The 27878-nt window shown below is 37.2% G+C and overlaps 1 protein-coding gene across 3 annotated transcripts in view; it reads right to left on the reverse strand.

Moving 5' to 3' along the window:
- Positions 1 to 27878, reverse strand: part of NDST3 (N-deacetylase and N-sulfotransferase 3) — a 187476-nt gene that overhangs the window by 106869 nt on the left and 52729 nt on the right. For all 3 annotated transcript variants that reach the window (XM_045986881.1, XM_045986891.1, XM_045986899.1), the window contains exons 3-4: positions 25176 to 25263; positions 17065 to 17219 (exon numbers count right to left, since the gene is read on the reverse strand). In XM_045986881.1, coding sequence (XP_045842837.1) covers positions 17065 to 17219; positions 25176 to 25263 — 243 coding nt within the window. The remainder of the gene's footprint in view (positions 1 to 17064; positions 17220 to 25175; positions 25264 to 27878) is intronic.

Raw genomic sequence — 27878 nt, forward strand, 5'->3', positions numbered from 1 at the left:
TTATGCTCTGTTTTTTGCTTTTTATTTCTGTGATTACCAATCCCATATCTGTAGGCCTGTATCTACCACTCTCCATTACCCATTTTGCCCAACCTCCTCCCTTCCCCTCTCCCCTTTGGCAACCATCAGTTTATTCTCTGTATTTATAGTTCTGATTCTGCTTTTTGTTTGTTTATTCTATGTCTTTTTAAATTTTCTATTCATCAGTGGAATCATATGGTATTTATCTTTCTCAGTCTGACTTATTTTGCTGAGCATAATAGAATAGTACTTTACTTTTGGATTTTTCTGTTTTAATCTTTATAAACAGAACCTTTTAAATTTCCATTTATGACTAGACTGGTTGCCTGTTTCCATATTTCTCAGATTAGCAACTTTAAAAACGACTATAATTAGAAAACCCCACTATGGTAGGTAACCAAACAGACATTCTACACTCTGTAGTAGAAAAAATCTAAAATTTCATTACAACGTAGTTTGGAAAAAACTTGTGTTTCTCTGCAGTTCATTTTGGTTACATGTCCTACTTCTTCAGCATATAGACTTTCATTCTTTGGTTAACCATCATAGTACTGAGGATTTACATTTATAGTTTACATGGGTTTATGATAAAGTAGTAAGTTTTGGAGTTGTTTCTAGAAAAAAAAAATTATTTTGCTTTGCTTTTTAAAGTGGCTTCCTTAAAAGCTATTGCTTTCCACATAGAAAAGACTACATTTTTCCAGAGGACAGGAGCATGTTTGAAAAATGAAATTAGAACCTTTTAACATAGAATACATATGAGTGCACACATACGCATATATGCACACAGTATGTATGAAGAAAACGATTTCTGAAACTAGGCCTTTAAATTTGAGGAACATTCTAATGTTTCTAAAAACAATGTGTTTTCCTAAAGTTAAACTAATGGGCCGCACAGGAAAGTTAGCTTATGAGTGGTTTTATATTCAGGTGCTAAATATAAATGCACTATCTTTAATCCATGGTCTAATCTTGAGCTAACACGTGTAATTTTCCACCTATAAATTTAGGGACGTAATAACCTCCTAAAATGTAATTGGCACACTTACACAAATTTGGTTAACATTTATAGATTTGGCCAGTAGATTTATTTCTATTTTTTTTAACATGGTAATATTTAATTCTTCATATAAATTTCTGTTTGCTGGTTGGTATGTGAAAACTCTGCTGTGAGATCATGTTGTTTTTAATACATTTGGTTTAAGAATTTAAATTCATTATCTGTCAGCAGCTATTGTATAATAAAGAGTTTGGCTGGTCTTCATTATCCCCGGTTTCTGGAAGGTAAGTCTGAAATCCTCAGATTTTTAGAGTGATAAGAATGTCTTTGTTATTGATGGTGGGCCCCTGAGACCATATCTGAGCCATGTTAACAAGATGACTCAGAATGTGGTTTGGCCTGCCAGAAGGGCCACCCATGAAATTAGAGAGGAAGGGCTTTGAGCCAGGTGATATCGGCCTGACTTCCAGGGAGTGGAGGAGAACTAGATGTTGAGTTCAATCCCATGACCAGTGATTCAATCAATCGTGTCTATGAAATGAAACCCTGATAAAAACTCTGGACACCAAGGCCTAGGTGAACTTCCCTGGTTGGTGATTTTCTTATGGGTTCAGAAACGCCAGGAAGGTGATTTCTTTTTCTCATAGTTTGGATTTAAAAGAAGCATGCTACAGTAACAGGAGTCTTTGGATTAAAGTGTTAAAAGTGTTAATAATGAAATTTTGTGAAATAGAATGACATTTTTGTAACTCCTAAAAGAGAAGTATAACCTTACTACTCTAAAGTTACTCAGCTCTGGAAAAGAATATATAGTGTTTCATCAACTACATAGTGAGAAAATAATCTTATTCTTCCAATATCTAAAGATACCCAAATCCATGACAATGCAATGGTAGGTGTCAACCAAGAGTCTCAGGGAGAGGGAGAGCATAGTATCATGGAGAAAGCACAGATGTAGGAGTCCTGGGCTCAATCTCAGTGCTACCCTTCATTCATTGTGGGACTTTGGGCAGGTCTCACTAAGCCTCACTTCCCCTGCTTGCCAAGTAGGGGTAATAAAATTATTTATAAAGAGTTGTAGAGAATGACAGATATAATATAAGCAACATTATTAGTCAATTACTATGTAATTTCCTTTCATTTTATTAACATTATTCTCTTTGTGTTTTAAACAACAAAAGGACAAGGAACAATGGTAAACTAAGAACCCTTCCACATCGCTTCTACCCTTCAAAAAACTCTTTGGGGTGCCTGAGTGGCTCAGTTGGTTAAGTGACTGCCTTGGGCTCAGGTCATGATCCTGGAGTCTCTAGATCTAGTCCCACATCCTGCTCCCTGCTTAGTGGGGAATCTGCTTCTCCCTCTGACCCTCCCCCTTCTCATGCTACTCTCTCTTCTCTCTCTTTCAAATAAAAAGAAAATCTTAAAAAAAAAAAAACAAAACAAAAGAAAAACTCTTTAGAATTCTTCTTCTTCTTTTAAAAAAAATTTCACTTATTTATTTGACAGAGAGAGAGAGAACGCACAAGCACAGGGAGTGGCAATGGGAGAGAGAGAAGCAGGATCCCTGCTGAGCAAGGAGCCCCATGTGGGACTTGATCCCAAACCTTGGGATCATGACCTGAGCCAAGGGCAGAGGTTTAACTGACCGAGCCACCCAGGTGCCCTGAGAATTCTTATTTAAGAACAGACCTTCCTTAAAGAAGATACAATATCAGTATCAATCTTATCTAGAAAAAGTTTTACAAAAAAGTATGTTTTTTTTTTCTGGAAAAAGTAATTGATCTTACGTATAAAGTGGGAGGTAAAAATACTCCCGGCAAATCATAAATTTGATAAGGCTGTAGTGACAGTATCAGTAAAAACCCACCTTGACAACACATAGTCCCCTTCAAGTGTTATCCCAAGTTAACAGCTTAGTTATTTGAAAAACTTAAATGAAATTTAGTACACCTAATGCATTAAGAAATTCCAGTAACAAAAGTTAAGCTAATGATTCAGTACCAATACTGAAATTTAATCTTCATTTTCCCTGGTATCCTCTAAGAAGGGATTATCTGGGGGAGATTGAAAGATTTTCTTCTAGTCTTCCCTAATAATTATGTAATTTATTTCAAGTAAGTTTCTATTTAACAGAGCATGCTGTTTTCCTCTCTTCAAGTTCCCTTCAGAATTTTTGAAGTGTCGTCATATCATTGTTGAGTGTTTCATAAGTAAACACACCACTAAAGGGTGTACTTTTGTAAGAGTACTCAAAGGAATGATGTAAACACTTGTACCTTGCATAGGCTAGGCTCATTTTTTTCAATTGGTGGCATTTCTTCAAGTAAACACGTGAAGGAATTTGTAGAAATATAAAAAATGAATTTATGAATTTTTTTAATGCTGTAGCAAAATAACCAAAAATAAAATTATCTGGAGACACAGTAGAGGAATTGGGAGGATTTAGTTCAGTCTAGCTTTCTGGAGTATGAAGTGATGAGCTTTATGTGGATGTTTGGGGTCCTTGAAAGGTAATAAAGCTACAAACAATTCAGAGACAGGCTCACATTCCCAAGGTACTTGCGAGCACATTAAATCTTTCTGAAAATCCACAGGATTGATTATAGTAGGAATCTTTAAGTCTGCCTTGTACCAATTTTAATTTAATATTCCAGAAAGAAGAGAACAGTTGGTATTGCTCTTTGTTGTAACTACTGCTTACCCTCTGGTATTTAAAATAGCCACCAGGATGATTAACACTTGTGGTGCTGGCTGCACAAACACAGGAAATTACATAAATTATATAAAGAGCTATTTAAAAGGAAAACATGGTGAGAAGTAATTCTCATTGTAAGGTTTTGGTAATAGCATCAGCCATGCCATTGATACTGATATTAACTGCTATTACCAAAACCTTATAATCAGAATCTCATTTCTTCCCTAGAGAGTTATTTTAAACAAATTCAGAATATTAAAATCTGACTTTTGGGGCATTAGAGCTTGATAGCCCTGGGGTCAAATCCTTTCTCAGCTTTTCACTGACTGTACGAATTAAGGAAGATTATATAAGTGCCCCGAGCCTTATTTTCTGCACTTTCAATATGGAGCTGATCAGCCTTGCAAGTGGTTGGGAGGATATTAACTGAGGACACATGAAAAGCACGAAGCACAGTGTCTGGCAAATACCTGGAGGCTCAAGTTTCTCTTCCTACATTTTGTCTGGAGAGTCTAGAAACTTTCTACTTGAAATGCAAGGTCCTGTTTCATGCAGGGGAACAGAATAATAGAATTTCAAATTTCACCACCTTCCCTGATCTGAGCACAAATTAAAGGGAAAAATGGAGAATTAAGAAGGTTAGTTTGGATGTTGCTGCAATGATCTGGGTGCAGCGTGAGAAATGTGGAAGTGGAGTGGTGATAGAAAGTATCCAAATGGAGCAGGATATGGTGCAAAGAAAGAACTCACAGAATTTGTTGAATGACTGTGGACATGGAGTGGGAGATAGGAAAATGCCAAGCAGGTGCAAGATTAGCATTTGAGTGGACTTGACTGTCATTTCTTCTTTTGCCGTCACTTTCATCCCTGCCATGTTTATAATCACCTCTCGCAAAACAAGTGTGCCTTCCATTTTAACTAAATGTAAGACACTCAAGAAGGAAGGAGCAGTCAAAATTTAGTAGCAGCATGCATGAATCTGGAAATAAACCTTTCCCCGGCTCCATCCCCACATCTGACTCCAGCCCACCACTAAGAATTTCTTGGAGAATTCATAAAGGCTTTGAGTTCATTTTGTGTCCAAATAAATTTGGGCAGGGAGGGACTATTTTCATGTAGGACATGTACTAAATTTATCTTTCTTTTTACAAAACCAGTTTAAATCACCCTATATGCACTGGAGATGCAATGTAGAATTTTTTTTTTTAGAGGAAAAAAAAGGAAAGGAATCAAAAAGAATAGTTTTCCACATTCTCCCCGTTGTTAGGGAGCATGAAGTCTTCCTATAGAATAGAAAAAAGTAATCTGGAAAGGCATTTGCAAAGAAAAGGACTAAGATCCTGAGGTAATCAAAACCACTGTCAAAAGTTTAATAATGTATCCAAATGAGAAAAAAATGCTGTGTCACTATGGGAATGGGCAGGGGCCAGTATCTTCATGTAGGTGAAATCCAGAGTTTCTAAGGAAAAGCAGCAGATCATCCTTGCATACTTTAAATAAGTATGCGAAGATAGAAAATTGGGAGACTCAAACCTTGATGTTATTTTTGACCTGTTATTACCTTTTGCTTCCTCACCATCCATCCAATAAGAAGCCCTATTGATCTATTTCAGAAATAGTTTTCACATTGCTCTCCTTTGTAATCTCACTGCTGTTGGTTTAGTTAAAGCCTGTCTTTATTTCCTCTTCCTTAATCACTTTCATAGTAATCCAATTTGTCTACTTCCCTCCAGTCTCTCTGCTTTTCTCCATCCTCAACACTCCTACTCTAATATTCTGTGACTCTACAGTCTATGTGGACGTGACAGAACTCTGGGAAGGAGATGACAGTGTCACCTTGGAGTTCAAAATGCTTAAAATATCTAATTCTTGTAATTAGATACGAAATTCCAATTTAGGAAAACAGATTCTAAAACATTCTGATGAGAAAAGGTGAAACAATTGCCAGAAATACAGTGAAGGAGTACAACTGAAGAAGGATAGCTTCTTTAAAAACAAATGTCATTCTTTTCAGAGAATTATAATTATTCAAAACAAGGAAGAAAACATCTATTTAACAAAGTGATTAAGAGTCAGAAACATCTGAATTCAAGTGCCAGATCTGTTGCTTAGCTGTGTGGTTTGGAGGAATTACTAAACCTCTTCAAATATCAGCTTTGTTTTCTATAAAATGGAGATGACATCAGTAGGGCTGTCATGAGGATTAAATTTTTTTTAAGACTTTTTTTTCTTCACTTGAGAGAGAGAGAGAGAATATCAGCAGGGGCAGGATTAAATATGATTAATTAGAGAAAAATAAGATTATTAATTAAGAGCACCAGCCACATAGTGAAGGATCAATATTATTAGTGATTGTCTAAAGAAACTATGTACAGGGCCCTCACACACACAAGGGTTTAAAACAGGTACGTGAGATGAAAGGAAGTACACATAACAAAGGACGAAGCAATTAACAAAACAAAATAAACAAAAAAGGTAAAAAAAAAATTGTGAAGGCGGCTAAAGTTCAAAGTGAGTTTTTTCCATAAATAACTAATTAAAAATAATTCTAATAAGCAGAAGATTCATAAGTAATATTATTCCATGTTCACAGTTGGAGAGGGGAGGGCTGAAATATTTTGATGATCTGGGTAAAATGCAGAAATGTCCAGTATCTCTTCTGATTCTACTTTCCCTATCAAAGGGAATAGCTTTTCAAAATACATATGATGATATATACGTAAGCTTAGATGAAAGACATGATGAAGTAAATTGTAAAGTATTTCAATATTCTCCAGGTTCAGAAGAGCACATTTTAAAGTAATTAAAACAAAAATTTGTAGATTTTTAATTAACTTAAGACGTGCTCTTCTGAGCCTGTTCAACTTGATCAATAACCAAGAAGATGCAGTAAGTCATACTGACACAATATACTTGTAAGATATATGTATGACACAAAGCTAGGGAAGATGTAATGCATGTTAAATAAAGAATCAGTCTTTACAAGTATGTTGATAGACTGAAATACTGAACACATAACAAATAGGAAATGTTAAAGGGACAGTTTTAATCTCAAAGCTAGCATTTAGTTAACAAAATCTATCGGACAAAAACAAATACCTGAAGGCTTACTAAATAGCTCATGGACAGAAGGTCTGGCAGACACAGATGTGATATGATGGTTTAAAAGAATGTGATCTTTGGCACATAAGTAGATATAAAGTGTACATGGGGGTGCCTGGGTGGCTCAGTGGGTTAAAGTCTCTGCCTTCGGCTAGGGTCATGATCCCGGGGCCCTGGGACCGAGCCTCACATCAGGCTCTCTGCTCAGTGGGGAGCCTGCTTCCCTCTCTCTCTTTCTCTCTGCCTGCCTCTCTGCCTACTTGTGATCTCTGTCTGTCAAATAAATAAATAAAAATCTTTAAAGTGTACATGAAGGGAAAAATTATTTTACTGTTTTCTGTTCTAATAATGGTCAGATTAGGGCAACATATATTGGGAGACAGAATGACAAGTTTGAGGTTGTACAAATATGGCAACTGGGATGATGAGGGGATCTGAAAACCTATGGACTGCTTCAAGATCCATAACTTAGACAGAAGCACATGTAGTGGTATTAATCATGTCTCTTTATTTTCTATATTTCTGATACTTTGACAGCTGAGACCTTCCAGACCCTGCAAAGACTGCCTCTCCCATGGCTATCCAGTTCCTAGAGATAAACACCTCCCCAAGAGCATGTTCTGCAAGCACAAACCAACCAGTTCAGGCTCCCTCCTCTCAACCACTTCCTTCTTCTTCTTCTTTTTTTTTTTAATTGTGTTATGTTAGTCGCCATATAACACATCATTAGTTTTTGATGTAGTGCTCCATGATTCATTGCATGTAACACCGAGTGAACCGTGCAGTCAGTGCCTTAATACCCATCAACCACTTTCTTCATAAGCTGAGTGGCTTCATCCCTGCCCTAATCGTCTCCGGGTCAGGTATGGCACAATTAGAAAGAATCCCTTTACAATAGTGATCGCTGAAATTTTCATCCAACCAGCCAATCCTAAACCTGTTTACCCTGCCTCGTCTTGCCTCTCCTGTAGAAACCACACTAAATGCTCTTGCCTGTGCATTCCCCCTACTCTGTTTCTTGACTGACTTTAGTGCTACCCCATGGTTTCCTGGATGGTGTGGTGTACTCTCTCCTCTTTGGGAACTGAGAGTGTCAAGCTCTCTTTCCAATGGCAGTCCTCCCCTGATCTGATGATCTCACCATACCCAAATAATAATAAAACCCACATTTTTAAACAGTAATGATAAAATCTTAAGATCCAGAAGAATATTTATTTTTATTTTCATCTACCAAACATTGAGGACCTACTAGGTGTCAGTCACCATTCTGTGTACACAACTACCTAGATTAGCAGAACAACTCTACTTGAATGTATGGATTGTCTTCCCTCTTCTAGAGCTTACCTTCTGAGTACACTCGTTCAAATTCCTTGTAAATCATACAATTGATTATATTCAAGGGGTAATATTCAAAAAATTTACAAGTCAGCATTCTATGCAATTGGTCACTCAAAACTTCTGCTAAATGTAGAGCTGGAGATGGATGCTGGCCACTCGGAGCCAGACCTCGTTAGTTGCTGAGCAGTTGGGAGCTTTGGGACATCCTGGGGTAGGGGCTGAGGTGGTAGCGGGGTAAGGGTAGTAGCACTGACACATTTCAATATTGGAATCACTGGCATGGCCATACTAGTACTTTTATATTGAATATTAGTCCTGATAATATATCCTTCGGTCTCCCCTTGTCTCTTGTCCTTACCAAGTTCCTTCAGCCATTGTTTTTATGAAGTAAATTATAGGCTTCACCTTATTAGTAATTGTGCCCTGAATAATGGCTAGTGTCTTTTTTAAACTGCGCTACTTGGATAACTCAGAAGTGGTTTATCAGCTCAGGGTAGACTTTTATATCTTGACTTGAACTCTCTTTCTATTAGGACCACTAGAATTGTGCTTTGTTTTCAATATCAATAAAATAAAAATCTAATGTGTCTTTTTTATAAAGTGCTTCACTGAAGTGAAGATGATGGAATTCATTCATTCTGTAACTGGCAAGCAAACTAATTAAAAGATTATCGTATATTCCTTAAGCCAGCAAGTCTTTCAATATATTTTAAATTACATTTTGATACTATAATCTTTATTTCCATATTAGAAAAGTTAATGTGCTCACTAATCTAAAAAGTTGCTCACTTGACAATAGACATTTCAGCTAATGTGAATTAGCAGTTCTGCTGAACTTGGAAAAGAAGGGGGCCAAAGGACACTATTTGAAGGAATAATGATAATACAGGAAAAAGTACAATCCTTGGCAAGATTTTATGTTTTCAGGATCAGAAACATTGTTCTACTACTACTAATTTTACAAATATTGTCTATAACCGTGTTAAGTATTATCTGATACTGGCAGTGAATTCTAGGGTAAAAATTTCTACTAATTATTTTATCATTAAAATTAAGACACCATAATTTACCAAAAATGTTAGATATAATTCTTCAACTAAGAGTATATATCTTGATGATTTTTTGAGACTTAAATGCAATAAGTTATTTACTTATTGAATGGAATTTTGTCCAATTTTAAAGGCTGTACAATAGATATTTCAAACTATGTTGTAGGTCATTAACAAATGTTATAATTAATCCTTGCCTCAGATAAGGTACTTTTCAAAAACACCCACCCTTGTTAACATTTCATTTTAATACCTGAATTAGCCCATATTTGATAACTAAAAATATTTTCTAATCAGCCTTTAAAGCTGTATTTCCTGGTGGCTGTAACCATCAAATGCAAGTTTGCTTAAAGAATTTACTTGACCTTCCATAATAAGGTATTAGGCAGAGTTTTCAAAGCTAAATTAAAATGGACATCAAGTTCTCTTGTGAGACAGAAGTGGCCACATTGTGAAAAAGGATAATAGATCAGATGCATTTGCTAAAACTCAATGAAAATAACAGGTGTTTGGCTGTATAGATGGTGATAGAGAATGCTCAAACAAAAGAGTTTTATGTCATAGTCTCAGATTCTCTTACTTGAAAACATACTTTAAATGTTTTCTAATTCAATCACTTATTTGAATGCTGAATGTCATCCGTGAGCTCCGATCTTGTTTGAATGCCCAGTTGCTCCTAGAGCAACACTTTGGTTCTTTCTGTGTTCTTTCATTTCCTTAACTGGGAGAAATGCTCGTGCTCATATTAAAATTTCAGAGCCTCCAAACTGTTGGAGAAAGCAGGATGTTGCCTAATTTAGACACGTGCTATTATTAGTAGGGGTTAAGCTTTTGCCTATTTCATCTAGTTAGTTGATAGTTGATGAAAAATTTCCTTCAGAATAGTTTCTACTGAATTAAACTAGCCTCTTTATCTGTGATAAGAGATACTCATTCTTGTGGAAAGTTCCTCAGATTTAGTTGTTTGTTTCCTTTCCCAACATTTTAGAAACTGTCCATTTTAGGGAACCTCGGGGAAAGATGCCTTAGGAGATCAACCTGTAGTTCTCAGTTTCTCTTGTGTTATCAGAATTACCAAACATGCCTTTGGATTAGCAAGCAGAAGTGAAACCTAGACTTACTCCTTTGAGTTGGGTTGACAGGCTAGTGAGAAAGCCTGGGGGGAGGGGGTGTGTCACAATTCATACAGTTTTAGAAGACCTGGATTTCTCCACAAATAAGTGAAACCATATGATAATTGACTCTCTCTGCTTGACTTATTTCACTCAGCATAATCTCTTCCAGTTCCATCCATGTTGCTACAAAAGTTGGGTATTCATCTTTTCTGATGGAGGCATAATACTCCATAGTGTATACGGACCACATCTTCCTTATCCATTCGTCCGTTGAAGGGCATCTTGGTTCTTTCCACAGTTTGGCGACCATGGCCATTGCTACTATAAACATTGGGGTACAGATGGCCCTTCTTTTCACTACATCTGTATCTTTGGGGTAAATACCCAGTAGTGCACTTGTAGGGTCATAGGGAAACTCTATTTTTAATTTCTTGAGGAATCTCCACACTGTTCTCCAAAGTGGCTGCACAACTTGCATTCCCACCAACAGTGTAAGAGGGTTCCCCTTTCTCCACATCCTCTCCAACACATGTTGTTTCCTGTCTTGCTAATTTTGGCCATTCTAACTGGTGTAAGGTGGAGGACATGGGGAGATGGAGAGGAGAAGGGAGTTGAGGGAAATTGGAAGGGGAGGTGAACCATGAGAGACTATGAACTCTGAAAAACAACCTGAGGGTTTTGAAGGGGCGGGGAATGGGAGGTTGGGGGAGCCAGGTGGTGGTTATTAAGGAGGGCACGTATTGCATGGAGAACTGGGTGTGGTGCAAAAACAATGAATACTGTTATGCTGAAAAGAAATTAAAAAAAAAAAAAAAGAAGAAGAAGACCTGGATTTCTGGGCTTAATTCTACCCCTACTGAGCTTTATAAGCCTGAGTGAGTCACTGTATTTCTCCGATTTTTAGTTTCCTTATCTATAACGTGAGAATAAATATACCTACAATTCAAGGTTGTTATAAGAATAAAAGGGAATAACACAATATATAAAAAACTAAAACCCTTTTCTCCTTACCTCTTTACGTTTAGCAGCAAAGCAGCTTTGTAACCCTAATGCCTTAATGAGAAGTGAAAGAGTTAACATTTGTTTAGAAAATGTGTAGAATTCACATGAACCAAATGTCATTGCAATACAGATTAAGCTTTTAACCTTGAGGATTTTGTTCCTCCTACCTGTCACTCTGAACACCTGAGAAGCCTAGGCAAAAATTGAAGAGGGCAATTTTCTGATACTGAATATGTAATGATGATAAAAACAACAACTGTCATCTTCTGTTTGTTAGGTGCTAATCACTGTTTGCAATTGCTTTACATGCGTATTCTCTTTCGTGTGGTTATGGCTGGAAGGGACCGGTCTTGGATTTAGTCTTTTTTTCTTACCTGTCCTTTCCTGACAAAAAGAAATCCATGCATCCTATATTTTATTAACATTAAAGAACACATTTTGCCTTATTTCTGAAGACCCTCTGTGACTGTTCTCTATGCCTCAAGGACCATAATTTGGGTTGTCAACCTGTAGTTAGGAATGATATTTCAAAGAAAATGTCCTTTGCTTGGCACTTGAGTGAGGAATAAGAATGACCAAATTTCACTTCTGAGTTATTCTTTTAATTCATGATGCTTTTCAGTTGAGAATTCTAAAAAAATGTGTATAATTCCTGTGCATGTCTGTTCTTACTATGTGTACTTTCAAGTATTTACACTTGTTTTAAGTACAAACATAATATTCATTGATTCATTCATTCAAGTAATAATAGAATACCTATTATCTAGATACTTTCTTAATGGCAGAGAAATATAGATAGCAATGAATGTTATGTCATTCATCAAATCTGCCTTGAAAAACTATTTTCTTTTAAAAGCAAACAAAAGCAACAACAAACAACAAAAACCTCCCTGCTCACTTCTCAGTTTCTAATTTCTTATTAGTACTTTCTTTCATTCTATTTAAGTATTTTCTTCTTTCACATATTCTTTTCTTCACAGATTAAAGAAGAAAATACAAAGTAATTTTCTTGTTCACATCCTTTCTTGCTGATTAATGTTGCTTATATCAGCAAGTCTTAGGCTTCTGAAGATGACAAAATTAATGTGTGCTGTGTTTAGTGCTCTCTATTAAAAATTGAGATATTTACACACTCTTACATGCTCTTTACCATTTCTGTTTTTATTCTATGGAGGGAAAAGGAGGCTCTCCATCTCACAAGAGTTTGAAAATTCTATCAGAACATTTTCACAAGACTGGTATGGAGGACACTGTTCTCATCTTCTTGACAAAATGTCAATGCATGGCCATGGTGCACTTGAAGCCGCATATCTATTTTGGGCAGTCCCTGAAGTTGAAAGACAAGTATGGGCTCCCAGTGCTATCCGTAAAGTGTTTGGTCTTCTATATCCTCAAGAAAAAAGTACATTCTATAAATTCTAACCTTTTCTTGTACACATTTAAGTAAGGTGACATGTAGATTGATTACCCAAACATCTTGGCTTTGGAAGTTTATACAGAATACCACTCTGTGGTGAGTCCAGTACTCTGAAACACCGAGTAAGCAAAAAGCCAACAGTGACATGGCCAAGTGGCCAGCCTAGGGAGACATAACCCTTGCTCTTGTTTCCACCGATTGACAACTGCAATCTCTTATACCATTTTAGGGTGAAATATGTTAGGGATAGTTGTGTGATAAATAGAACTATACAGTTTAAGAACATAAAATACTGGGAGCTATGATGCTTAAGGACGATAATTTTGGGAAAGGCATATATGTGGGGAAACCTCAAAATTGAAGTCACATTTCAAATCAATCATTTCTAGTTATGGGGTCAGGACTTTAAATCTCTGGTAAAACATATTTTCTGTTTGTCAAGGGAGCAATGGTATTTTAGAGTTTCTCAAAATCATACTTAAATTAACCAGGGCTGTGTATTTTAGTTGATTTTGCACACTGGACTAAGTCTACTATTAGTAGGATTTGCTTAGAAACATGATTTGGTGGTTTTAGAATTATTCACAATATAATGTATGAACATTGTAATATCAACCTTGTGGTTTGCAAATAAGATAAAAGGCTATAACAAATAAGATATATTACATTTTAAATCTTTTTAAAAAGATTTTATTCATTTATTAGAGAGAGAGGGAGAGAGAAAGAGAGACAGAGAGCATGAGCAAGAGGGAGGGGCAGAGGGAGAAAGAGAAGCAAATACCCCACTGAGTGGGGAGCTGAACATGGGACTTGATCCCAGAACCCTGGGATCATGACCTGAGCTGCAGGCAGATGCTTAAACAACTGATGCACCCAGGTGCCCCTCAAATCTTTTTTGAGTGGTAATTTCTGTTGCCTTGATCATTTATGCTTCAAGTTCTTATTGAGTACCTTCATGATATAGGAACTGCCATCCTGTGATGAACAAAATATAGTTCCTGCCCCAAGGCCCTCCCCACCCAGGGTGGGAAAATGCTGGGTAAATAGACAATTGCCTGTCTCGAGTTCTCCCATGTGTTTCTGTGCCTATTGGTATTTTTCATAGAAACACAAATACTGTATGGGCCTGTTGATCACCATATACCATCCCTGCTGACTACATGCACATTTTCTTGAAAACTGTACTCATTAGAACTTTTACTGTAAACTTCCCTGTCAGGAATCAGAAACCCTTCAGTATAAAACAGTGTATGAAAATTTAAAAAAAAAGTGTATGAATCACATGAATGTCCCATCACTATAACATGTGTGTTTGCAGTGCGTTTAAACGATTTTCTTCTCATTTCCATTGCCTCCCTGGCTTGAGTCTTCATTACCTAGTCTCCACATTGTGGTCTCCTACATGGTCTTTTCCCTCATCCTCACCATACTTCAGTTCTTCCTGACATGTACATCTTATCCTTATTTCAGGTGTACCTAAATCCTATTGCCATAAGTACATTTTCCTGACCACTCCCAGTGACACTTATTTATCTGAACGGTGGGGTTTTATATCTGTACAGTTTGGCACTAGGTCATGGAATATCTCATTTTGTTGGAGGATTGTTTTATGTGCATATTTTGCCTTCCTGGTATAGCAAAAAGCTCTCTCTGGATAGGGAGCCATGTCTTATGAGCTCCGACTAAACTGTCATGTAGGTAAGTCTTGTGAGTGTCTTGTGAAGTTTTTCTTTTTTTAAATTTTAAAATTCTTTATTTAAATCCAATTTAGTTAACATAGACTGTATTATTACTTTGAGGGATAGGGTTTAGTGATTCATCAGTTGCATACAACACCCAGTGCTCATGAAATCAAGTGCCCTCCTTAATGCCCATCACTCGGTCACTCCTTCCTCCACCCACCTTCCCTCCAACAACCCTCAGTTTGTTTCCTAGAGTTCAGCATCCCTTAGGGTTTACCTCCCTTTTTATTTCCATCTTATTTTATTTTCCCTTCCTTTCCCCTCTGTTTGTTTTGCTTCTTAGATGCCACATGAGTGAAATCATAGTATTTGTCTTCCCCCGATTTATTTTGCTTAGCATAATACTCTGTAGCTCCATCCATGTCACTAGAAGTGGCAAGATCTCATTCTTTTTGATGGCTGAGTAATATTTCAGCGTGTGTGTTTTGTGTGTGTGTGTGTGTGTGTGTGTGTGTGTGTGTTTGAAGAAGTGATATGTATACCACCTCTTCTTTGATCATTCACTGTCAATGGACATCTTGGCTCTTTCCATATTTTGGCTATTGTGAACATTGGTGCTATAACCTTCCACTCTTCTCTTCTACTCCTCGTCTTCTGGGACTCCTATTACCCAGGTATTGTTTCACTTTATGGGATCACTGAGTTCTCTTAGTCTCCCTTTGTGATCCAGTACTTTTCTTTCTTCTTTTCAGCTTTCTTATTTTCCATCGTTTTATCTTCTATATCATTGACTTGCTCTTCTGCCTCATTCTTCCTTGGTTTATATCCTCCATTTGGGACTGCATCTCGGTAATAGCATGTTTAATTTTGGCCTGACTGGATTTTAGTTCTTTTATTTCTACAGCAAAAGATTCTCTAGAATCTTCTCTGCTTTTTTCAAGCCCAGGGAGTATCTTTATAATCATAAACTCAAGTTCAGACATTGTACTTATATCCATATTGATTAAATCCCTTGCGGTGAGCACTAGCTCCTGTTCTTTTTTGGGGTGGAAGGTGAATTTCTCCATCTCATCATTTTTTCCAGAAAAGAATATAAGAAAGAGAAAAAAAAAAACCCCGATAACAACAATAGGAAAAAACCCCAGAAACAAAACAAAACAAAACAAGAAAAAAAAACAAGGAACATAACAAAGCAAAGAATTAGACTGGGTGTGATTTGGTCTGCTTGTTAAAAGAAATGAGATCCCAAAATAAGAAAGAAAGAAAAACTTACATATATATACAAAAATAAAATAAAATAAAATACAATGAAAGGAAACAAATATATATAACACACATATAAAAATTAAAAAGAATAAAAATGAATTGAGAAAATAATGACTGAAAAAATAACACTGAAAGACTAAAGAATTGAAAAACAACAACAAATGCTATATACTATTTTCCCCAAGAGCTGAAGTTTTGTAGCCCTCTATGATCAGTAAACTTGTGTGAGCCAGTTGTTCCTGCTGGTCTTCTGGGGGTGGGGCCTGTTGCACTGATTCTCAGGTGCACTTGCCCTTTTGCTCATATGACTCTATTGCCAGGAGGCTGGACTGTAAGCAGCTCCAAAGTCCACTATGACTCTGTTTTGTTACCTGAGGGCTTTCAGCACTGATGGGTAGGATGACTATGGCAGTGCCCAGCTCTCTAGCCGGGGAGCTGAAAATTCGCACCCCTACCCCCCACTCTTCATTGAGCCCTCAATCAATCACTCTTCTCTCCCTGGCCTCTGTCTCAACTCTGTTCACCCAGCCTGTGACCGAGCATTTTTATCTCAGGCACATGACTGAGTTTCAAAACTCCAAATTTTATGGACTCCTGCAGTGTGGACCTGTGCTGTTCCTCCTGGGGAGGGAGGGGTCTTGGCATGCATCTGCCTTTTGCTGGACTTGTGCCAGGAAAGTGGTCACTTGACTGTACAGCGGTTTGCAGTTTATGGCAATGCTGAGCAGAGAGCTTGCACCTAGACTCACTGTTCTCAGTTGCTTCCCCGCTCCTGTGCCTGGGAACTCGGCTGGACCCAGGCACCCCCATTCTTCCTGTGACCCCAGGGATCCTGAGACCATGCTGTCACACCTGGGATTCCAGCCCACTTTCCCACCTGAGCACCTTTATGCCCAGGACATCCCCCAATGTAGCAGATCCTAAAAGTTTCGCTTTTGTGTTTCGTTGCTTACCATACCTTGCGGTAGCCTCCTTAAGCACCCTTCCTCCCCTCTGCCATATGGTCAGATGTAATGCCCGGTATTCAAGTCTCTGCACCTCCAATCTTCCATGAAGTGGTCACCTTTCTACTCATACGATTGCAGCATTTCTTTTCTCAGATGTCTCCAATTGATTTTGCAGGTGTTCAGAATGATTTGATAATGATCTAGCTGTATTCATTCAAGGGACCAGGCAAACCTAGGATCCCCTACTTTTCACCATCCTAACTCCACTCTTGTGAAATTTTTCTTAATTAGACCCTCAACACCTTAGGCATAGTATTGAGCATCCAATACAAATTCAAAAGTCACATCCTGAAAGGCTCCAACACCAAGTTTTTCTAATGTCAGTGTACACTACAGTTCAATGTAATATTCAAAGTGAGTTACTTACTAAAGCAAATTTTTTGTTGAGAATCATCTGCTCCACCAAAGATGACTCATTATGGAAGAGGTGAGGTTGCATGTGGCTCCACATATGAGGAAACCACCAAAACTCATCCACAGACCCCAGAAGATGGTCATCTCCTTCATCTTCCTCTTCAGTTCCTTCAGGGGAAAAGGATTGTTCAGTTAATTCCAGTTACAACAATTGCCCGTCACGCCCATGTATGTATTTAGAAGACTCCATTTATACTTTCTTTGATACACAGAAGGCTTTAAACATGAAATGTAACAAAGAAAAACCCGTTCCTCGGGGAACAGCCAGAGACTGTGACAAAACTCTTTTACAAATTTTTCAACATGAGCCATGGGTATAGAATTACTGCAAAATGGAAATACGCAACCATCCCCAAGGACATTAGAGCTCTTTCAGTGTCTGTATAATCTGTAGTTTAGAGAGAATGGGGGGATAAGTAGGAAATGGAATCAAGAGAATGTGTATAAAGAAATGAGTGGCAGGGCTCCAGCAGTAGGTCATTCTGACGTGGGTTGTAACACCACAGTCACAATAAAGTAATTTCATAGTTTATTTGGGTTCCTCATTAGCTCTGAGAAGAAGCTACTCACCAGTTAGTGAAAACTAAGGCATAAATAAGGAGGAAAAAAGTAAATGTAGGAATTGTTATTTGGAAGAGTAGAGAAAATTGAAGGGAAGAAGAAAGGAGAAAGGATGAAAGTGAAGGAAAGAGGCTGAGAAGTGGTAGAGTCGGAGTAAAGCAAGCCACGCTGCTCCTTGGCGGCACTCGGGTTTCTCATGATTGTCCTTTCTCTCAAGTTCCAGAAGCAGACTTTCTGTCAAGAAACTCCTGTTTCCTTTAGAGTCAGCCCTGTTGTCACTCTTTTGGTTTTTCCTATTTGGGCACATTTTATTTCCTCTGTTTTCCCTGCAGTTTAGTTGAATGGGTGAGAAATTCCTCAATTTTAACTTGAGGAGGATAGGACTCCCTTGGTTTCTTTACCAAAGCCTGGAATGAGAGCCGTAGAGGTTGCTTCACTACTATCCTGGCATATCATAAGATGACATTAATCTCCACAAAATTATGCAACCACACTTAAATTTCCGCCACAACACTGAATCTAACAAGCTGCTAGGATATGGAATAGTAGGTTCTTCCAGAGATGTTCCCTCTGAGTAGAGAAAATGCTCTCTTGTATTTTCAAAAATTTCATTTTTCTGATATGACTGGTTTCAATAGTGCCCTATGGGCTAACGATGGAGGGCAGACTGCTCTCCTGGCCCAGCTGGTAGTGCCTGCTACTACTGCTCTTCTCTTCATTTTCCCAAGAGAAGGAAGCCAGAGCCCATTGGAAGGATAAGAATCAGATCCTATAATTTACTGGGCAGTGAAAGTGACTTACCGAAGATAAAGGCATAGGACGAGGCTGCGCAGTCCTCATTTATATGCGGACAACAAGGGTTAGTAATGTAGAATGAGTGGAATGACATAATTCTTTAACAAGGACAGACTTTAATTTCACTTTTATATGGTTAAATACTCAGCTGATATGAAGAAACTTTTTTCCTTATATATAAAGAGCACCTTTAAATTTAATCTATTATAGTTCCCTAATTTTTTCCTCTTCATCACACATTCATGTTACCAAAATATAGTGGAACAAGGAGAGCCTTTAGAGTTAGAAGTTTTCAGTTCATTTGTAGCTTCCAACACATTTGAATTGTGTGATCGTGGGCAAGTCACATAACCCTTTAATGTCTGTATTTATGCAGGTAAACAGTGGATAGCAATACCTATTTTATTCTTTTGGGGAAGGAAGTGGCACTATAATCCTGACACGGATTAGCTAATCTAAAATGCCTTTTTCCTTTCTTTCTATGTTTCTACCCTCGTTCTTCTTGTGTCTTTTGCGGGCCTCCTTGTGTTTTATTTTTTCCCACGATGATACTGCATGATGTGTGGGGGAAGATCTCACTTGGGTGTTATGCGGCAGATGGGACGCTGTTCAAGAACTAACCATGCCATCATATTAACTGACTGACCTGATTAGTGAGTCACCAGCAAAAGCATTCTTGGGGCTTCTGAGTGATTATTTTACAGTTTAGGGGAAACGTCTAGAGAGGAATGCAAGGGAATATGAATATATGGATTCAAGATTTAGAATCTCTGATGACCTCAATCATTATAGGGTCTCCTTAGGTCCTGCTACCTTTTAGGTGATAAATATGGTGGCCATGGTGAAGAAGCATTTGTTATATTGACTGGTGTCATTTAAATATGTGGTTTTTTTGACATAAGGATGATGTCATTTAGTTTCCCCACAATTAAACATCTCTACTAACATCCAAGAGACTGTCCTCTTTCTTAACATTCTCAGGACACCATGAGTTAAGATTACCGTTGGTTACTTATTGCAGTTTTACTTTCCATTACTGAAAAGAAGCTTAAGTCTCTGGGGATTCCCAGTAATCAGTGCATTCCTGACTTCCACCTCCTCTGGATAAAGTGAATGTGGGTAGAGTGAGATGAAATTTCCTAGATTATGAAAACTCACCCCTCTACTGCTTTAAATCTCTATCCCCTATCCCCGGTAACTCCTATCTTTCCCTGCAACTTTATTCTCATCTCTTTGTTCATTTTTCTAGTTGGACTTTATCCATAGTTTCCTTATCAGGACAGTGGAAAGATAGCTTTGGAAGGAGAGCTCAGGCATTTGTTGTCCTTTCCTGGATATCATGGTGCCATCTGCTATTAAAATAGTCATACATTTGAATGATGCAGGAATTAGACAAATGATGTCTGCCCTCTGACAGATTTATATAAATTCATAGTGGGCATAAATGTATGCCTTTCCCTTTTTCCTTTATAACTCTGATCTGATTTCATTTAATCCTACTTTGGGGATGTTTTTACATCAGAATTAATTATATTGAGAACAAGTGTCTATTGCTTATTACTTTAAACAGTATGATAAAAAGCAGTTGAAACATAGCTGTAGTTGGATGTCCTGGATGCTTGCCATCCCATGATCTCCTAACTTTGCCCACCTTTGTTAGAGCTGGAGGAGGAGAGAACTAGAAATCAAATCCCTCAATTTTAAGTGTCATTTTTTAAGGTGTTAGAAAACTATGCTGAAATCTTAGAGTTATTGCAAATTATTATTTTATTATGTATCTATTTAAATAACTTATGTCTCATCAGTATCTTATCTTCTGTTTTCCTACTTTGATATTTAAAATCATCAGTGATTGAGACTGTACCTTTTGTCAAGCATTGTGTTAACTGTTTTAGAAGCATCGTCTCATTTAATTCTCACTAAAACCTTATGAGATAAGGGCCACTGCTAACTGTATTCTTCAAATAAGGAAACTGGTATTTGGAAAGGTGAAATAATTTGTCCCACATCACTGACAAGGTTGGGACAGAACCTGGTGTTTTACTGGGAATTTTTCTTCTGAGCTGTGGGAGGTGCCCAAGTGAGGAAAGGGGAGAAATCTTTCAGAAACAACAAGAAAAGGCAGTAACTGGCTAGAGTCATTCTTTAGCATTCAGCATTGGACAAAAAACTGAGTTGCCAGGAGTATTTTCATATATTTCTATTATGTTTGGGAAAGAAAGCTTTTAATTATTCTTAGTTTTTTTTTTTCCCCATTTTATTTATTTTTTCAGTGTAACAGTATTCATTCTTTTTGCACAACACCCAGTGCTCCATGCAAAACGTGCCCTCCCTATTACCCACCACCTGTTCCCCCAACCTCTCACCCCTGACCCTTCAAAACCCTCAGGTTGCCCCAACCTCCCACCCCTGACCTTTTAGTTTTTGAAGTGATTTTCTTTCACAACAAAGCATGGTCAAATTTTATTCTCTGACTTATAAATTCTAACCCAGATTAAACAACTCCAAATTTAGGGCCCTTAACTATCATGAATTGACCAAATTTGGAATTTAGAAAATAAGACCATCATTTAATTCAATATAATATTACTCTTCACATTAGTAATTAATTCTGTGGTACAGTTAGAATTTACCCATATTGTTGGTTCTCCAAGGTTTGGGGAAATACACAAACCTAAAGAACGTATAGATAAAGAGAAGGAACACTTTGCCATTCAGGTTCCTTTATCAAGGATTTCCAGATAATCAGTAAAAATCCAGTTTATCTAACGCATAAGACTTGGGCTCTGCCTGACGTAAAGTTGAAACTATTTTTGACATTAACTAGCTATATGACCTTGGGCCCCTCTAAATTTCTACTTAGAAAGCAAGGGAACATATTCTTTAACTCCTAGGCTTCATTGAAAAGGTACATGAAAAGTGCTTAGCTAAGTACCTACAATAGAGTGTTGCTCACTACAAGGGAACTATGATTTTATTTCCTCCATCTCTTATGTTTCTGCACAAACCCTTCAAAAACTAAAATATACCAAACAAGATGGAAACCCTCTCCTGAAAGAAAGTCTTACTATGATGATAGTGCTGTTTTTCTCCTTCCCTTCAAGATTGAATAAAATAGAATTTTTTTAAAAGGTTTTATTTATTTATTTGACAGACAGAGATCACAAGTAGGCAGAGGTTGACAGAAAGAGAGGGAGAAGCAGGCTCCCTGCTAAGCAGAGAACCCTATGCACGGCTCGATCCCAGGACCCTGAGATCATGACCTGAGCCGAAGACAGAGGCTTTAACCCACTGAGCCACCCAGGCGCCCCGAATAAAATAGAATTTTTAACAGGAGAAGGAATTACTCATTTAGAAAGAAGACAATGTAATTCAATTAAACATTACAATTTCTAATTTTGAAAGATTCAGAGTATTAAATTTTACATCTTTTCCCACTAAAAAGTGATTGTATTGATTTTAGATAATCCTAACTAAGTTTTTGTGGAAGCTTTCATATACACAGATAATAAGATCTGTTCAAGCCTTGACCTTAGCTTTATTCTGTGTTCTACTTTCCTTGGCTTAGGTAGTAGACATCCTTACTGTGAGCTATGGGAATTATTCAAGTAAGGAAAGAGGACAGATCTTTCAGAAACAAAAAGGGAGGAGAGCAATTGGTAGAGTCACTCTTTAGCATTCAGCATTGGCCATAAAATAAGTTGCCAGAAGTGTTTTCTCCTAATTCTATTATGTCTAGGAAAGAAAGTTTCTTTCTTTCTTTCTTTTTTTATAAAGATTTTATTTATTTGAGAGAGAGAGACAGAGAGAGTGACAGAGATAGTGAGAGAAAGCAGGAACAGGGAGGAGAGGGAGAAGCAGACTCCCCACTCCTCCTAACGTGAGGCTTGATCACAGGACCCTGGGATCATGACCTGAGCCGAAGGCAAACACTTTTTAATGGACTGAGCCACCCAGGGGCCCGAGAAAGAACATTTCTAATTATTCTAAATATTTAGAGTGATTTTCTTTTACAACACAATATTGTCAAATTTTATTCTCTGAAAAATACTAATAGTTAAAATAAAAGTGATTTTATTTTCGCTCAGTCATTTGTTCATTAATTCATTTTCAGTAGCCACCGTCCTAGTTGCTGGTGTTACAACAGTGAAGCCTCCATGGAGTGTTCATTTTAGTAAGGGAAGAGAGATAACAGATAAATAAAGACAAAGTGCATTCAACACCCATATATGGTAAAACTCTTAGCCATCTAGGAATAGAAGAGAGCTTCTTTAAGTGAACAAAGAGTGTCTAGGGGCACCTGGCTTCCATATCTGCGTGGCTCAGATGGTTAAGTGTCTGCCTTTGGCTCAGTTCGTGATCTCCAGGTCCTGGGATCAAGCCTGTGTTGGGCTCCCTGCTTCTCCTCTCACTCTGCCCCTTCCCCCTGCTCATGTTCTCTCTCTCTCTCTCAAATAAATAAATAAAGTCTTTAAAAAAAAAAGAGTGTTTACAAAATGGTCTATTGAAGGGATTCCCCTTGAGAATGGGAAAAAAAATCTACTGAGAGATTTCCCCTGAGGTCAGTAATAAGACAGGAGTGTTATCCTCACCACTTCTATTTACTTTTGTACTGGAGATAAAAGTTAGTGCAATAGGTAAGGAAATAAGAATTTGTAAGGTTCATAAAGGAGGAAGGACAATTTTTAAAATACAAAAATTACACGATGTATAGGTAGGAAATCCAAAAAGTGTCTACCAACAATAGAAGTAGTAAGTGAACATAGCAGAGTTGCTAGACGCAAGATCAGTACACAAAATCAGTTGTATTTTTACATACCATCAACAAAGAAATGGAAAATGAAATAAAAACAAGACATCATCTGCTACTGCATCAAAGAGCCCCACCAAAGAATAAATCAAAAACCAGTAAAGTTTAATTAAGTGTAATTAAAGATGACCTAAATGTGTTCAAGGATTGGAAGACTCAATATTTAGGATGGCATTTCTCCCTCAAATCAACAGATTTAATGCAATCTTAATAAAAATTCTAGCAGGTTTCTTTGTGGATACTGGTAAGCTGGTTGTAAAATTTATATGAAAATGCAAAAGGCCAAGAATTTCCAAGGCAATCTTGAAGAAGATGAACACAATTGGAGAACTTACACCAGTAGATACTAATATTAGTTATAAAGTTACTGTAAATAAGAGTGTGATGTGGCATAGATCCAATGAGCAGGAGAGTCTAGAGTCCTCATATATGGTTATATATGACAATATGACACTATGGTGCAATGGGAAAAGGAAGGTCATTTCAGTACTTGATGTGGGTTAGATAACTTTGTGGAAAAAGAAGGTATCTTGACCTCTGTCTCACACATACACAAAAACCCATTCAGGTGGATTTCAGATTTATAAGTTTTAAGAAAGTAGGAACATATTTTTGTGATCTTATAGTATGTGAAGATGTCTTCGAAAAGATACAAAAAGTTGACCACTAAAGGAACAAAAAGATGAACTGGACTACATGAAGTATTCACCAAAAACATCATTAGAAGTATGAAAAGACAACCCATACAATAGAAGAAAGTATTTGGAACACATGTAACTGACAAAAGGCTCATTAAGAACATGTAAAGGAAAAAGAAGAAAAAAGAATATATAAATAATTCCACAAATCAGTAAGTAAAAGCATACAATACTATAGAAAAAAAATCTCAGATAGTTCACAAAAGAAGATATCCAAATAGCCCATAAATATATGAAACATGCTCAATTTTACTGCTCATAAGAGAAAAGTACCTCAAACCATAACATATCTCTACAAGGTCACCAAAAAGGCTAAAATTAAAAAGACAAATAATATCAAATGTTAGTGGGAATGTAGAATAACATGAAAACTCATATACTGTTGAGAATGTAAATTGATAGAACCATTTTTTAAAAACTGTCATTTTCCTACTAAAGTTGGCCACAAGTGTGTTATATAACCAAAAGTTTTGCCTCTAGTTGACAGTCAACAGAAAAGAGTAGTTATGTTCTCTGAAGGATGGTACAAAAATGTTCTTAACATGATTATTAAAAAAAAGAAAAAAGCTGAAGACTAGAAAAAAACCCAACCATCTACATTGGAAAGGAATGGAATAAAGAAATTTTGGTATACACACAGCAATGGAATGCAACACAGTAATGAAAATGGAAGAATCATAGTAATCTCTGTAAAACCAGAGTAATGTTGAATGAAACAAGGTGGCTACAGAAGAGTCCTTACTGTATGATCCTTTTACACACATCTCAAAGCCATGAGAACTAGCTTGTGATATTAGAAGTCAGGGTAGTGGATTTCTTTGAGGGAAGCTAGTGGCTGTGAGGAAGCCAGGCGGTTTGTGGGGGGTGGGATTTGGTACCATTCTCTCTCTTGATGTGCGTGCTGCTTTGTGAAAATTCACTGAGCACTACACTTAATACTTATGCACATTTACCTATGTAAATTATAGTTCAGTAGAAAAGGAAAGCTGTTAGGCCATTAGAACATGGTGAATAAACTTTCAAACCATCCACATTTTGTAAATGTTAGAAAATGATATATTAAGTAGAATTGAATAATATGAAGAAAATAAAAATGGAGAGAGACATGGAATGTAGGAAGGTATGAAAAGAAGGAGGCACAATTTTTAAACAGAGTAGTCAGAGAGGCCTTATGAGAATAATTAACTTCCGTTTTCTTACCTGTATGGTAAAATTTTCCTGAAAATCCCAGGTTGAACGTAAAATTTGTGATTTGTGCACGCAAAAGATTCTGAGTGTCAAGCAGGGCCTGAAATACACAGTTTAAAAAAACCCCACATTATCTGGTTAGAGAGTGGTTTTGAGACGTTTTAAAAGATACATTCCTTTTGCACTCAAGGAGTAAAACTAGTCTTTTATACATGAGAGAAAATGATGGAAAGTAGTGTCTTTACCACTTTACAACTAGAGAGATGCTTTCAAGATTATGTAAACATATACATATATTTATCCTTTAGCTTGCAATAAATCAGCAAAAAGTGTCAGCTAGAAAAAGGAAGTTACACGAAAAGTTTATTCTGCATATATTAAAGGAACTATTATCTAGTACATAAAATATATCTCCTTTCACTTCTCAGGGACTTAGATCACCAATTGTCAAAAGAAGGACCCTCTTTAAGTGTAACTATATAAGAATGTATGTTGAAACAATCATTGTTACTTGTCACATATGTCTTTGCTCTTCAAAATCCAAGATTTTTCAATCTTTGAGTCTTAGATTCCCATGAGATAGTGATTATTCTTCAAAAGGGGATATCACAATAAAGTAAATCTCCAATTTGACCTTTCATTAAAAAACAAACAAAACCCCTACTTCTGGTAGTGAAACTCTTAAAACAGGGTCATCTTATAAAGTATTGACCATGCTATGAATTTTTAATGGGCTTCTTTTCTTCCTTCTCCTTCTTTTCTTTCTCATTCTCATTTAAATGCTTATTCTCACATTCCTTCTCTCCCTGCCATCCTCTCCACACAGACTATGGTAGTTGAGTACTCACATCAACTAGGCAGAAAGTAACACTAAATGTTAGATTTGTAAAAGATTTAGTTAACACTTCTTTTACACGCAGGGAAACTGAGGAGAGATGACTTGCCCATTTTCACAGATAAAATTAATGTAAGTCGTAGATTGAGGATATACATTGCTTGATTCCATTTTAGGTACTCTTTTCGCCCATTCCATAGTACAGCTGGGCCCACAATAAGATCTTTTTCTTTTTTAAAGTAGCATGGCTGACACCTGGAAGCCTTGCCCGCTCAGGTTTAAGGTTTCAATCTTTTTTTGGCAATATAAATAGATATACCTTTTATTCAGAGATTATCCCATGATTATGCCTTATCTGTGCATGTATGTGATTCTTCTTATTGTGTAAAAACAGAGGAAGAGGACTTTTGAATCTCAAATTTAAGTTCATCTGACCAATGACAAGTTTTTGAAATTCAGGTATCTAAATCTTTTTCTATCACTACTCTGTCTACTTGAACAACTTCCTTTGATTGCTCAACTGAACTGGGAAATATGTGGGTCCCGAGGGCACTCAATGATGGAAGACAAGTCTGTTTGTGGGTTTCCATGCCTAAGTATCAAAGCAACAATGTTAATGTCATTGCCAATGGCGATTTTCATTAAATTCTGGCATCACAAAGCTTGGACATGGGTTAGGCAGGGGAAGAAGAATTTGGCCAGTTCATCAGTGACAGATTAAATAGTGGGACCCAGAATCCTATTGTGTGAAGGGGTAGGGAGTGGTGTAAGGTGTGAGCCTTTCTCTTTCTGTCCTAACGGAAGGAACATAAGGTATGGAGTAGGAAGGTAGGGATTGAAGTGCCAGCTCTGGGACTTAGAGAAAAGGCATTTAAGACTTGGGAGTCAGATTGCTTCAGCCGGAATTCTGGATCTGCTTCTTCTTATTTTTTTTAAATTAAATTAAATTAAATTAAATTTAACGTAATTTTTTCAGTGATCCAAAATTTATTGTCTATGCAGCACACCCAGGGTTCCATGCAATAAGTGCCCTCCACAATACCAATCACGGCTCACCCAACTCCCCACCGCCCCCCTCCAAAACCCTCAGTTTTTCTCTCACAGTCCACAGTCTCTCATAGTTTGTCTCTACCTCTGATTTTGCTTCTATACAGTATTGGGCATGTTATTAAAGCTTTCAAACCTCAGAAGCATCACATGTAAAGTAGGGATAATAAATGATCTCATTCCCTCTCTCTTTCTCTCTCTCTGCCTGCTCTCTGCCTACTTGTGATCTCCCTCTCTGTCAAATAAATAAATAAAATCTTTAAAAAAAATAATAATTATCTCAGAGCACTGTTTTGAGGGTGACATATTTTATGCTCTTGGCACAGTGACTGGCACGTAATAGGTCCCCGACAATTATTAGTTGCTGCTCCTCTATTATGGCTGCTGCTACTATCACTATTATTAATGTGGTTGTTGTTATTGTCAGTGATGTTAGACAATTCATATTCTCTGAACTTTTCCCTTCGTTTATTGGAGTAGAGACAATTATCTAACTCCTAGAGTTGTGATGAGGATTATAAAAGAGGTAATATATGTGAGGGCTTAATAAGCATTTTTAAAAAGTGGCATAAATATTAGGTGTTGACATAATTATCAACATTCATAATATATATATGTATATTTTTAAAGATTTATTTATTTTAGAGATAGAGAGAGCATGAGCGGCAGCAGAGGGGGAGAGAGTGCGAGTACACGAGTGCCTGTTGGTGGGGAGGAGCAGAGGGAGAGAATCTCAAGCAGACTCCCCACAGAGCACGAAGCCTCTGATGCGGGTGTGATCTCAAGATCCTGAGACCATGACCTGAGCCAAAATCAAGAGTCAAATGCTTAAC

This window comes from Meles meles, chromosome 2, assembly GCF_922984935.1.
Source record: "Meles meles chromosome 2, mMelMel3.1 paternal haplotype, whole genome shotgun sequence".
Classification (NCBI taxonomy): Eukaryota; Metazoa; Chordata; class Mammalia; order Carnivora; family Mustelidae; genus Meles; species Meles meles.